Source organism: Cololabis saira, chromosome 3 (assembly GCF_033807715.1).
Source record: "Cololabis saira isolate AMF1-May2022 chromosome 3, fColSai1.1, whole genome shotgun sequence".
Classification (NCBI taxonomy): Eukaryota; Metazoa; Chordata; class Actinopteri; order Beloniformes; family Belonidae; genus Cololabis; species Cololabis saira.
Window position 1 is genome coordinate 21888399 of NC_084589.1, and position 14298 is coordinate 21902696.

A 14298-nucleotide genomic window follows, 5' to 3' on the forward strand; every position below is an offset into this window, starting at 1 on the left:
TAAATATTGAAACAGGAATTCCACATCTTTATCTTTTAAAATCAAATTTTGTATTTGAAATCAAATCGAATCTGTATTTAAACATTTGAAGAAGAAAAAAGTATCATGATTTGTACTGAGGCCACATAAACAATCCGTCTCAGAAGACGGGAAGACCCCTCTGAAAGACTGTTAGCAGATCTGTAACATTTTTTTTTTATTAAAAAGATATGGTGGATATGTTTTTGCACAAAATCCTTGAAATTTATGTTTTTCTGTACAAAATAGACAAAGGAGCTGAAAACCAACACTGACTGGCTGCGGCATCTGGGCTCTCAAACAGCAATAAATTAACAAGATTAATTTTGCAGAAATCATTTTAAGGGTTTAGAAAACACCTTTAAAAACAATAACTGTTGCAGATGTACCAATAATAATATTACTAATGCAAGTTAAAATGTCTACCATGCAAATAAGAAGAAAAAAACTAAACAAATTTAAGAAGTACTGCTTCCTTTTCTGGGACTGGACTAATTTAAAATAGTCTATGAACTAATGTGGGGGAGTTTATTTATTTATTTATTTTTTTAAAGAATGGTATTATCCAGTCTTTCAAGAGAAGACTTCACTTTTTTTTTTAAGCAAATACTGCCAAAACTTATTTAGCACATATTACAATGGCATGGTCCTGTAGTATGACACAGGGTAGGAAACTGGCCTGCAAGACAACCAAGACCAAGGAAGCTGAGAACTGTTACCACACAAGAAAGTGAAAAACCTTTCATCCTTAGGAAAGCTGGAATTGATCTTAGTTTGATTTTGTAATATAAAGTGATGTGACATTAAAACATCCCCTGTCCCAAATGAGCATACATTATTTTTGTTAAAAATATATACCGGTACCGTTTTAACATTTATTGGCATAGAAATTCAAAATATGTAAAAGCAGGCATGTCGTGGTATTTTGAGTTTTGTGAATCGATGAATACATGAGAATATGTAAAAACAGTTTTAAAAAAAGTGCAGGTGACACGTAGGTTAAAGAAGTAAAACTGACAATCCACTGATGATTTTTTTTCAACTCTTTAATCATTTTGTGGAATAACAATAAATAAAATTCATAGAACCAAAAATAAGCTCAACATGAAATGTAAGCTGAATCACCAGTTAAAAAAAACATTGACAACAAACGCTGCACCAAGCTTTTCTAAAAATGTCTGCATTTTCCTTGGAGACAAATTAATTTTTAGAAATTAATCACATAACAGAACACTGGTGTTGGATTCATAAGTCATGTTTCCATTGCCCCTAGATTTGCGTAAAACCCAGATATTGCAAAAGAAAACTTGTAATGCAAACCTTTCCAATTAAAAAAAACAACAAAAAACTGCCAAATATCGCAAAGATATTTTTACGCTTCACAAGGTGGTTTTTCAGGTGTTTCTATAATCCAATTAATCACAAAAGTATAACGGAAACGCTTTTTGCCATTTCCACATCTCTGGCAGTGCTGGATATGCCGGTCAAGCTAAAGTAATCAAAATCTGGTTTCCAGCTGTTTTGGCCTCATTAATACGATGTACCGGTAGTTGATACGGAGAGTTACGCTCATACAGAGAAAAAACAAAAAAACATTTTTGCAAAAAGGTGTAATGGAAACGTGACTGGAGATGAAAATGTAAAAAAAAAACAAAAAAGGGGGGGCCGGTATTTACATCCACCAGGAACACAGTTTTACATTCTAAATGAGAACGCAATATACACTCACAAGCCAATTTATTAGGTACACCTGTCCAGTTGCTTGTTAAAGCAAATTTCTAGTCAGCCAATCACAGGATTCAGGCAGTTCTGAAGGGGTCCAACGAGGTGTAACTAATAAGGTATCCGTGAGCGTACGTAAAAAAAAGTACAAAGAACATATTTGTCAGTGCTCTTTTCTCAAACTGTCTTGACTATGAAAATTCAAAAAGCAGTTGTGATTCCGTGAGATACAAAGAAAGACACAACACTTAAGGCATAGCACCCTTGATGTTCTCTGACAATTCCCAAAACGACACCTGCCCCCTTCCCCTTCCCCAAGCTGCTCCGGCCAGTGGCCTGACCCGTCGTAGCGCGTGGCTGCATCTGGCAGGGGACTCTCCTCCACCGCCATGGGAGTGCTGGGACTTTCATTTGTTGCTCTGGCCTTCTCTGCCGCGGGCTGAGAGGGAACTGAGTCTTGTGTCTCCGTGCCACTGGAAAGAATCAAGGCCTTGCAGACTTCAAGCCTGAAGGCCATGAGAGTCAAAGGTGCCAATGCTGCTCTGTGATCTTGTCGGTACAGGAGCCAGGAGTTCACTAAAGCCAAATCTGTCAGGTACCAGAGCACTGCTTGTGGCCAGCAGCTGGGCGCAGAGGCTGCCAGGGGGATCGGGTACAAGTTTTGCAAATCTCTGTTGAGACGAGCCGACATCTGGGCCTTCTCAAAGCTGTCGATGAGAGAAGGCAAGCTCCTCTGACTATTTCCTGCAGTAGAAAGTATGAAGCCACAGTGCGATCTGCGCAACATCAACTTCCCATCGGAGCTCACAAACTCATCTCCTATCTGTCCTCGTGCTCCTCCTACTCTGCCCGCCCCATTAACTCCCGCAGCTAGAAGACGTTCCAGCATCGCAGGGGTGGAGAGCTCCTGTTTGCACAGGAACACCATACTGCCTTTGGGGACCATCTTTTCTACAGCATCTTCTTTATCCGAGAGATCCAGTTTTAGATCTACATTTAAGACTAAACCACCAAATCCAATTAATGCAGTGCAGAGCAGAGACGGCCTGTTAATGTGAGTCTTTGCGGTCAGAGGAAGTGAGTATTGGTCAACAGCGTAATCACCCTGGCGTCTCAGCGACTGACACCCCGCATTGAAATGATACAATAATGGCTGAACCTTCCACAGAGGATCCGATTGTTTCTGTGAACTGTTCAAGTCGTGCGTTTTGTCTGGTCGGCACTGCTCATCATTAGGCTGAGAAATGACACTATTACAGTGTGAGGAACTTTCGCCGTGGTTGTGGCTGTTTACGTTACTACCGGCCGGATCCTTTGAAGGAGAAGTTAGCTTCAACATACGGGACAGCTCAAGGAAACGGGTCAGTGGCATGGCTTCAGAAATCAAGGGCACTTTAGTCAAGTCCTCCCAGTAAAGCCTGGGACTGGGAAACTGAAAAAGAACAAAAGACACAATAAATTCAAGTGTTTTGTGGTGTTGCACCCAACTAACATTCCAGGAACCATTTGGAAATTTAAACAAGGATACAGACCTTCAAAGTTCCCATTCCAATGTGGATTCCAACAAAGCATGCAACCTCTTGGGCATTGATCGGATTTGGCATGTTCGTTAATTTATTTGTGCAAGTGGCAATTTCTACCCAGGTATCCCGATTGAAATATTTGGAGAAGTAATTGATGGGTTGTTTAGTTATGGTGTCATCTGTCGATGCTTGGAGCTGGTTTGATGAAGTTGGCAAACTTTGGGAGGGAAAACAGACAGAAGTGAGAGAAAGAGTTAAGTTAATACATAAGTGTGCCTAATCAGAACAATTCTTACACATGTGAAGAATCGGTTACAATTATTTTTGCAACGTTAAATTTCAATACATCTGAAGCATCTTCATACATGTCACATGATAAGCTGAAGCTTGTAGACTTAAAAGGAAAAGTTTTAGAATCAGAAATCAGAATCAGATAGGGGGTTTATTGCCAAGTTTGTTAACACACACAAGGAATTTGTTGTGGTGATTGGTGCAATACAATAAAAATACAAATAAAAATATAAAAGCAAACAAATATATGGAGATAAAATAAGAGATAGAATAAAATAAAATGTATAAACAGAAATGTACAATATGAGGATTAAAAAGTGCCGGATATGAGTCTTTACAAAAAGTGACGTAGGATGACAGATGACAGATAAAATGTATAAACAGAAATGAACAATATAAACAGAAATGTACAATATACAGAAATGTACAAATATACAATTACTGTACTTTGATGATGTTTGATCTGCCTTTTCTGCACTGCTAGTCTGGCTCTTGTTGAAATAGGCCATCACTTCTGCTTCTGTGGCGAGCTGAGGGTCTGACAAATCAAACCCACTCATGTCTTCCTCATCAGAACTTTGGAGAAGAAAGTCCCGGAGGTCTGATGGATTTTGCCACTCAGAGTCTGACACAGCTGAAAGATTAGGTAATATGTTTCAATGACTAGATTAACACTTGAAGCTCAAGTACTCACAAGCTCTTAAAAGGTTAACAAACCTTGACTGTTTGCAAAGTCATCAACCCCCGACTCCGGCAGCAAACCTCTCATTATTGTCTCCTGATACTCTGGTGTAGAAGATCTTGCCTCATCTGTAATTAAAATACATGTTTTCTAAGTTCTGTGGTTAATGGTGAAAACACTTGGAATATTGATGAAGAAAGGCACTCACGTGAGTCGCAATCTGCCCTCTGATGTCCTGGCTGACTTTCATCTTCAGTCTCCCCTGGAGTTGATCTTTCTCCGCTGGCCGCAGCTCCCAGCAGGACCTCCCTCTCCTCATCCTTAACTGGGTAAAAGATACACTGGCTGCTGTTGAGCTCTGGGGTGATGCGGCAGTCTCCTGTTGTCTGCCCACTCTCAATTACTGAAATACAGGCATCCAGAAACATTGTTCTCAGCAGCACACGGGCGTACTAATTCATCCCCTCCTTCTAGAAAGCCCACATCTTCAGTTGCTTGTACATGGTCTACAGCAGTTTGTCAACCCTGTTCTTTGGGCACACTGCCCTGCATGTTTTAGATGTTGCTCTGCTCAAACAAACTTGCCTCAAATTGGTCAGCTATTGACAGACTTGTGCAGATCTTGATGACAAGCTGGTAGTGATCTAATCAGGAGTGTTTGAGGAGGCAAACATCTGAAACGTGCAGGGCCGTGAGCTCCGAGAACAGGGTTGGGAAACGCTGCTCTACATCTAGAGAAATGTGTTTAACGTCCCTCTCAGAGTTGTAAAATCTGATAACCCTGTCATGTAAATACATGGATAAGGTAGCAGGTCTTGCTCTCAGTGGGGTCTATCAAAAGTTTTAAAGATTTATGCTTAAAAAACAAATATATCAGGACTTTCCACTTAAATATCTATATTCCTCCTCTAACCCTCTACCTAACCCTTGCTCTACCTGTAATATTATTTTAGGTCCTGTCCCTCAAAGGATTAATACAGCAAACCCAAGTCTAAAACCAGCACTGACCTTTAGGTCTCCTGCTGGGTCTGCTCACATAATAATTTAAAAATGTAAAAAAAAAAAAATTCCTTGAAGACACCTCAAAGGTGACATCCTACCGCCATATACTATTCATCATCTACATCTGCACAAGAGAATGTGTCTTTTCAGGTTCTTAAGAAGAAAAAAGGGTGTGTACAAAGTTAGTCAGTATGAGTTACGCTTTTACCACAAACGTTTTAGCTCAGTTAGAAGTGTCTTAATGTTTATTTTGAATCAAGTATTTGAGGTTCATGCATAGAGAGATTGCACATTAAAAGGTCATATTAACTTGTAAAGCTTATTTCCTAATCTAAACAATCCAGGATCTAAGTAACATTGATCTCTCGCTCCCAGACCCTTCGCTTGTTCAACACGTTGAATAGGCTGAAGGAAAAATATCAACAGGGTCCAGGTTCCGAAGCTGTGTCATATGGTGAAAAGACAAGAGTGACATTTCTACCTGTGCTCTTGATGACAGCAGGCTGTCAGTTCGGTGTCGGGGCCAAAGAACCATTGTTTCATTGGTTAAGTGGTAACATGAGTGTTGTGCTCATTATGAATGTGAATTTTCTTTCTGATGTCAAGATTTTGCGATCAAAGTAAAAATGATCACTAGGACTTCAGTTCTCCAGTTATCAGGAATCCACAAAGACTACGTAGTAAGAACAAACAGACCACCTTTTTCTTGCATTAAACTAAATGCTAAACTAAATAAGGCATATCTTACAAGGTGACGGTGGATAAGTAATGGAAAAAAAGTCTGGATTCCCAAAGCAAGATTTCACATAGTGACTTCTACATTAAAATAAATACTGTTGGTATGTGTTTTTGACTTTTACACGTATAAAAAAAAGCTTTAAAACTCAGTGACACTAAGTGAAAATTCAAGAGACATCAAATGCGCTCTTTAACACTTACGCGGCACGTCTGTTTGCTCGTCGCCGACTGGCTCCACGTTCCATCTCATCTGTTTGCTCCCTTGTGTGACCTGCACATCGTTCAGCACACGGCTTTCCTCTTTCACCAGAACAGTTCTGACATCTCGATGATGCTGCAGCTGCACACTGGTGCTTTGCCTACTTTGACCGGTAGCTGCAACCACAAGGGGGTCCGAACTGTGATCTTCACTCTTGATCTCTTGACTCCGAAGAACTTGTACCTCATTATCAGCAATGCTGTCTAAACCCTGGAACAAAAAGAAATGTAATATTTCTAATACGGAATCCAATTCAGTGCATGTTTTTGATGGTACAAGCAGAAACTCACCCGTCGTTCATTCGGACTCATTTGCATCAAGGAAGTCTCCTTATCAGCAGTTGTCCTCTGTCTTGAGGTCAGGAACCTCTCCAGGATGATGCCAGGAGACTGGTCTGCTTCCCTGTCTTGTTCCCCTTCTCCCTGCAGCCCTCCTTCGTTCATCACTTCCTCAACGCTAGTGGTGAGTGACTCCAGCTCGAACACGACTGGTTCCTCTGGGGATTCGTCTGATGTAGGAGCGATGGAAGGCACAGACGCAACCGGAGATGCTTTGATGGCCTTAAATTCAGGACTGGTCTGAGTCTTTGTACTGACCGTATGGTTAACCATTTCTGAATCTGGTGAGGGATGTTTTTCATAAACTACCCGACATTCATCCTGTTCATTCTCAGATTCTGCTCCTCTGAGGGCATCTCCAAGCAAACTCTTCTTTGATATCAACCCCCTTTTTAAACACCCCGTTCCTCTTCTTTTGCCTCTAGTAGCTTTCCTTATTACAACTCCCCGCCCAACTTCTTTTTTCTTTTGGACCGACACCTCTTCCTCCTCTTCTTTGACCTCAATGTGATGAGTGGAACATGACACAGTTTGAGAGGTGAGACTTTTTTCATTAGAGTCGTTGCTAACTTGCTCAGGTTGCTCGTCTCCTGTTCGTCTCTCAGAACTACCGCCTCCGTTTGATTCATTTTGGGGGACCGCGTCTCTAGGCAAGACCGTATCTTGTCTTTCATTCTGCTCCCCAACAGTAACTAAATCTACTTCTAGAATTAAACCCTCTTTAACGTCTTCATCTGTGGCGCTCTGGACTTCGGGTTCAGAGCTGTGATTCTTTTTGGACTTCTCCTCTCTCTTGTCCTCCTGAGTCTCAGCGATGTTAGACTGATCAGGGGAAAGAAAGGAAGATTCAGCTGAGAAATGCGGTTGATTCTCACTACTTTTCAGTTCATCGGATGTTGGAGGAACTTCTGAAGAGCTACGAGACTGATCATCTTCCGATGTTTTACTTCCACCTTTATTCTCGTAGGCAATCAATTCAACATCTGGAGGAACTGGTAAAGATGGAGATGGAATCAAAGCTGGAAAAGAGACGCTTTGCTCCCTCTCTTCTGATGTCGTCTCTCCCATCTCAGGCTCGGTATCCCAGCCTGTGGCCGCGTTCTTCCCCCCAACAACCTTATGATGCTCTTTTGGAAGCTCGTAAAACTCTAACCTGGATACGCCCTCAAAGATATTCCCATTGGTGTAGGTGAGACTAGGACTCTCTATGATATGTTCGTCCGTCTTGTGCTTCTGAAGGGATGAGACATCAGTAAATTTTTCCCCACAGTCCTTGCACGCTAAAGATCGCTTGGAAGTTATAACTCCTTCCGTCTCTACTTTGGAAGAGGCTTTACGTTTCCTGGTGGTCTTTGGCTTAGTGGGCTGGGTCTCAGGTGGTGGACGAGAAACCTGCAAAGAGGACAACAGGGAAAGAGCTTTCTGGCTCTTCTTAGCTCTTCCTCCCTTTTTCTTCCCTCTGGCTGGCACGTCATCTGTGGACTCACTTGTACCCTGACCAGATGCGGTTTGGGACTCAGATGAAACCTCAGGTGTCTGAGATGAGGCTTTTGTAGGGTCTAACTTGTAAACTTTCAGCTGGGGCTGTTTATGACCTTTAAGTAGAAGAAGAGGGTCTTCTGTTACGTTTGAGCCAGGAACATCTGCGTTTTTTACTTTTTCCTTGTCCGCTAAGTTTTTCTTTGCCTTCCCATCCTTTGCTGTCTTGGGCTGATTTTTCCGTAATATTTTCGCTTGTTTTTTCCTTTTAAACATCGGCGAGGTTCCGGCTTTGTGTTCACTTAGACGTGATACATTTTGCTTGGATACTTTCTGCTTTTTCATTTTATTTTTACTTGCATCTTCTTTCATTTGTTTCCCTTGTGAAGTCTGTGTTGAAGGATCCGTTATGTCAGTTCCTGGTGACATTTCTCCTACTGTCTTGTCCTTTTTCCCTTTCCCTCCCTTCGTCTTTGACAGGGCTTTTTTCCCAGAGAGTTTTTTTGCCGGGGTTTTACTTGTCATCAAATCTTCCTCTACTGGCTGACGCTGCTGTGGTGTCTTCTTCTGTTTCTTGTCTTTGCTTTGTGGGTCAAATTTAACAACGAGGTGAGATTTTTTTGCTCTTTGGCGTTTAGCAGGTTTGGCATCAAAGTATAAGTCATCATTGTATATGGATCCAACCAGATCTTGCATATAACCTTGAAAAATAAACGTCCTGGCTGGTTTTCTTTTGCGTACTTTGACCAGCTCTTGAGCCGACATGACATTTACAGGTAAGTCTGTGCTCTCTGGCCCCTCCTGAGTCTTTATTTGTGACGCAGCATCTCCTTTAGCAGATTGCTCAGCCACTTCAGGCGTGGGATTCTCATCCTCTATCAGCAATTTCTCAGACACTTCTTTTTCAGCCTGTTCCTGTGTCTTTTCATTTATGTCATGCCCCTGCTCTAGACCTACTGTTTTCATATCTGACTCATCTTCCTTGGAATTGGTTTCAGATTCACCTGGAGCTTGTGTGATTGTCTCTGGGGGAGCCAAGGGACAAGAGGAAAGATCTGGTTGCTCTGGTATTATAGATGTTAGCTCCAACGTGACTGTAGGGGTAAGAGGTGGTACTAAAAGGTCGGTCTCTTGCTCATCTGTTACAGTCTGATCTGCATTCTGTTCAGGAATCTCTTGGTTAGTGTTCAATAAAAGAGAAGAGGAAGGGATTTCACTCTGTGGCTCAGTCTGGGATTGTTCCAGCTCTGCTGTTAGTGTCAAAGCCGGTGTGAGTTCTAATATGACTGTTTGCTCGAGATCTTGGTTGAGATTATCAGTGTCATTCTGAGAAATCACTGTATCGTAGTGAATTGCTCCGATCTCAGGCTGCTGAAGGATCGTATGTGCCACCTCTCCCTCTGGTGGATCCGTCGGTCCTGCTGCAACAAGTGTCAGTTCTATATTCCCATCTACTGTAACATAGGATCCTAGCTCTGAGAAAGACGGGTTTTCTAGCTGTCCATCTGGAGTAATAGGTTCTAGTATAATTGTTTGCTCCATTGGATCACATGGATTACCATGAGGGTCCAGTTCATTTGTCTTAAATTGTGCATCTTTCAGTCCTATAAAATCTATCTGTGGAGGACCAAGATTCACATTCATGGGCACTGCTGGATGCGATACCTGCTGTACTTCCAAGGGCGGGGCGTCATGCGGCACCTGCCCCAATATGACAACCTGGTTCACTTTCTGCACATTTCCCAGCGATTCAATAAGTCTGCGAATCTGCTCTGTGTCAATATCAGCATCAACCTTTTGCAGAGGTCCATTGGGCTCCACTTGTAGAAGTGATGTTTGAGAAATGGATATTGGCGTTATAATGGGTCCGCTTTGTTTCCCCTGCAGCCCAGCTAGGTGGGCATTACCGGCTGCAGCAGGAACCACGTTGTGCTTGTTTTTCAGGTGACGCAACCGCGTCTTGCAACTCTTGAAAGTGGCCTTGCATAGAGTACAAGGATACTTGACTGTAGAAGCACCTGAAGAAAGTAAAGGATGACAAATGTGAAGCACCCGAGTACAAGTATATGCAAGTTGTTTTACAAAATTGTACAAATGACCGTGAAAACAAGGCTCAGACCAAAAGTCACAAGTTACACTAGCAGGTTAGGGAAGTGTTACTTAGTAGCTTATTGTAATTAATTGTCAACAAATATTGGTGGTGGTCCGCATCTTAATGTAGCATGTAAATAGCTCTTAACACAACAAAGCAAACTAAGACTGAAAATAATAAATTATTTTGTAACTATGTAGTACGGATGTTCTGACAGTATTTTTCCTTTCCGATGCAGATTCTGGTACCTGAGGTTAAGTATTAATCTGATACGATTTATTAAAAAAATATTTATTTTTTTTTCAAAATGTACTTCCACTAGCTAGATAGTGGAATCCCAACCTTTACACGCTCATCTCCGACACCCCTTTTTTCATTTTGCTTGTGTTGTCACAGAAAACATCATGAACTTTTTCCAGCATCACCTCAGTTTTCGTTAGCAATTGACTTATTTTTTACTGATCCTCTGAGCTCATTTATGTAACATTCTGCTTAGATGTGAAAGGTTTTTATGCCAAAGTCATGCCATCAAACTTGAAGACATGGGGCACATGTCAGAGGCCCAAATGTCTGTCATAAAGCTGACTGCCTCTTCTACTAGCTTAATGAATTATGTTCAGTAAAAGCTTTGGACTAAATAAAGTCCTTGTACCATTTCACCTATGGCACCTTAAATGTTTAAAAAGGTTGCCTCTTTTAACATTTGTAACGCCTCTGGAAACTGTGGCGTCGCAGAATGAGCATTCCAGCGTAAAATAATGTCATAATGCAGACATAATAGTCATGTCAGATAGCTAGCTTAATCCAACAACTCGTATCCCACTGCCTCTCCACCCGAGGACTCAGAACTGGACTTTACAAGATCGCACTGCAAAACTTCATCTGCTCACTTTTAGAGCAACAAAAATTCATTGAGATTCTTTTGTTAGAGATTTTGCAGCTCCGAACGATGAATAGAAAAAGATCCTCACAGATGCCGATAACGTGAATACAGTCAGTATTGGTGAGTATTTCTTATGTTGGCATTGAAATCGTAACAACTCTTGTATTTTTTTTAATATCTATGTAACAGCACAGATTTTCATTTTCATGAACATTAAACAGATAACCATCTGGTGTCTATTCATTCTGAGGGGTTGAGAGCATTTGAGCCACTTTTCATGGCAACACATCCACCGGATTTAAAAACATTTCATTCTATCAATTAATGTGGCTCTGAACAATTATGCAACATATATTTCCAGATGTGAGCATCTTTACATTTGCAACATTTGTGATTATCCCTTACCATTATTTTTCTTCCGTTTGGTTTTTTCTGTGGCGTCTCCCCCTTCACCTTCTGCTCCCTCTGGCAAGTGTGACATCAAATGTTTTTGCAGAGCTTTGGACATGGTGAACCTCTTTCCACACTCTCTGCAAACGTACGGCCTCTCTCCTGTGTGCGTACGCTGGTGATACTTTAGCAATGTCAGAGTTTTGCAAGGTTTCCCACACTCAACGCAGGCATACCCATCCTGGCCGAAATGGATTTTTTTATGAGCGGTGAGCTCTGAGGACTTCTTGAAGGCCATGCTGCAGATTGGACACTTGAAGGGTGTCTTCTCGGTGTGGGCCTTCTGGTGCACCATGAGCTCTGTAGAGTTTGTGAAGTGACGGTCACAAACGTAGCAGGCAAACAGGGCATTCCTCAGAATGCACTGTTCATATTCTGCTGGGTGGCTCAGCTTCAGGTGACGCTCTTTGCTCTTGGAATCACTGAAGATTATGTGACACTCGATGCACTGCAGGGAGAGCTCAGATGCTAGAGGAAAACATGACGAAAGGAGGGAGGGGTTTACATGTAGGATGCATGGATACTGATGGCACAGGAGCAAATGTTAAAAGAAAGTTAACTTATTGGCTAAAATTTAAAAAAAAAAGCTTAAAATAGGACTTTAAATCCACCCATCTGTCAAAAATATCCTGGCGGGTAAAGGTGGCTGAAGATTCAAAAAGAACCTTCTTATAAAATTCAAAATAAGATCAAAATAAATTACACACATTGTCTGGTAAAGTAGGTCAATATAATCAGAATTAGTACAACACAATTGACTATACTCACATGTAAGAGGCATAACAAGTGGTTTAGACATATCCATCTTCAGAGGATCCACCATGGCTTTCTTGGAAAGAACATATCTCCTCCCTTCGCCCACACCTTTGCCCTGTTTCTTTGCCTTTTTCCCATCACAGCCAGAGTTTGCACCAACGTTGTTAGCTGCTTCAGCCGGGGCACTTGGCTTTGCAGCAGAGTCCTTGCCCACCGTTGCAGTGTTTTCCCAGGACTTGGTCTGTGACTTCACACCAGACTTGATCTCCACAGCTTGTGTGATGGCCATGCCTGCAGTAGACCCTGCCGTTTGCAATCCTGGTTGACTTTTCTCTGGCGTATTTGGGGTTTCAGTATCAGCAGGGCCAGATGACTTGTTTTCCTCTCGTGGCTCTGGGTCTCTTTCCCCTGGATGAGGCTCTGGTTCCAGCAGATGCTCTGCAGCTGATGTGGTGACTGATTCACTGTGAGTCTGCCCTGGACTCTGCATGGTGCTCTGCTTCACAGTTTCTTATATATTTCAATTAAATCAGGTCCGCCACCCAAATATGCACTCTTTAATTTCACAGTTAGGAAATGTTAATACCAAGTGCGCTCTCTATTGAAGTGAGCAGCATCTTTGTTGTGCACCCAGGGACAGCTGGAGGGGACAGGGCTTACTACATTTGAATTACAATAGGAGGCGTCTCTGGACATCGAGGGGCAGCTGCTGGACGCTATTAGCAGGTTGTGCCAATTTAAAATGGTTGGTTATCACTCGAAGACGCATTTTAAAGTTAAGGTGTTAACCGTTTTTCCTGCACATCCTCCCTACAATAACGGAGATAAAACGGTAGCCCAGTTAGCCTCAATCACATATTTGGGTCAAATCCTTGTGTAAATCTCAGCATTTCTGAATTGCTACGAAGCCAAATATGCGAAATGTCCACTCACTTTGCATGTCCAGCCTTTCCCAGTGAGTGCTGTGCATGTAGGATACAGGAGGAGGGCATGGACATCAGCAGGGCTGACCTGAGCGGACAAACATCTCCGCGTCGCTTCGCACAAAAGCAGGGACGCTGCAGACATCCTGACGTCACGCCGAGAGGGGCGTGCAGGGAATCATGGGATTTGTAGTTTTCTTCAACCTATATTCTATGAAAGCATAATGTGCAGTACTCGAGTTGAGGGGGGAAGAGGGGGGGTGGCATGCCCCCTGAAATAAAAACGGTCAAACCCCCCCCCTGTAAAGCAAACTACCCCCCCTTTCCATCCCTTTTGTCATTTCATCATTGATCATCATTTAGAGTCATCACCAGAAAAATAACAGCAGAAAAATAACTTATTTGCCAATTTTCACCTGTTTCAAGTAAATTTTCACTTGAAATAAGTAGGACAATCTTCACAAAGATGTTTATGTTTTATGTTCTCATTACAAGCAAATAAATCTTGTTCCACTGGCAGATTTTTCTACTTATTTTAAGTGAAAATCTACTTGAAACAGGTGAAAATTGTTTTTTCCAGTGATGAGTTTTGTTTTCAGGGTAATGAGATTTTTTTACTAAAATGAGAAATTTTAACTACAAACGAGACAAATATTCTTGTTAAGATTTTGAGTTTTTGCAGTGATCCATTTTACTTATCCTGCTGGGTGATTTTTTCTCTTGTCATACTTGTTATCTATTTCTGTTATTGTAAACTTGTAATTTTGCATGTTTGTTTGTTTATGTATTTTGAGCACATTGAGTCCATGCTCATAATGTGAAATGTGCTTTATAAATAAATTTGACTTGACTTGACTTATGCTGTGAGTCATATTGATAAGTTCAGAAAACAGTTTTTTATTGTTGTGTTTTGATGTATTTGATGTAAGCCCAGTGGATATTTAAAGCTTACAGAAGGCTGCATTTAACTGCTGCTATGTCATTCCTGCAGTATTTCTGCAGGTGTTTTGGTCAGTGCTATTATTTGTAATATATTATATTATTTGTAATCAGCACAAATTATCTGTCCCCATATGATAAAATCCACCATCCGCCCCCTGATATTTTTTTACAACTCGAGTACTGCTTATAACAAGTTTTTC

At 41.6% G+C, this 14298-nt stretch overlaps 1 protein-coding gene across 2 annotated transcripts; it reads right to left on the minus strand.

Moving 5' to 3' along the window:
- Window positions 1-1025: 1025 nt before the first annotated feature.
- On the minus strand, window positions 1026-13253 carry LOC133428117 (uncharacterized). 2 transcript variants are annotated; one of them, XM_061716527.1, is made up of 9 exons: window positions 12246-13253; window positions 11433-11945; window positions 6526-10070; window positions 6178-6445; window positions 4445-4561; window positions 4272-4364; window positions 4002-4188; window positions 3273-3480; window positions 1026-3172 (listed from the first exon to the last, which is right to left on the minus strand). In XM_061716527.1, the coding sequence occupies exons 1-9, from the start codon at window positions 12721-12723 to the stop codon at window positions 1904-1906; spliced, it is 6678 nt and encodes a 2225-aa protein (XP_061572511.1). In that variant the 5' UTR covers window positions 12724-13253; the 3' UTR covers window positions 1026-1903. The 2 variants fall into 2 exon arrangements, with proteins under 2 accessions (XP_061572511.1, XP_061572510.1); XM_061716526.1 differs by having other exon boundaries at window positions 4445-4639.
- Between the last annotated feature and the right edge of the window lie 1045 nt (window positions 13254-14298).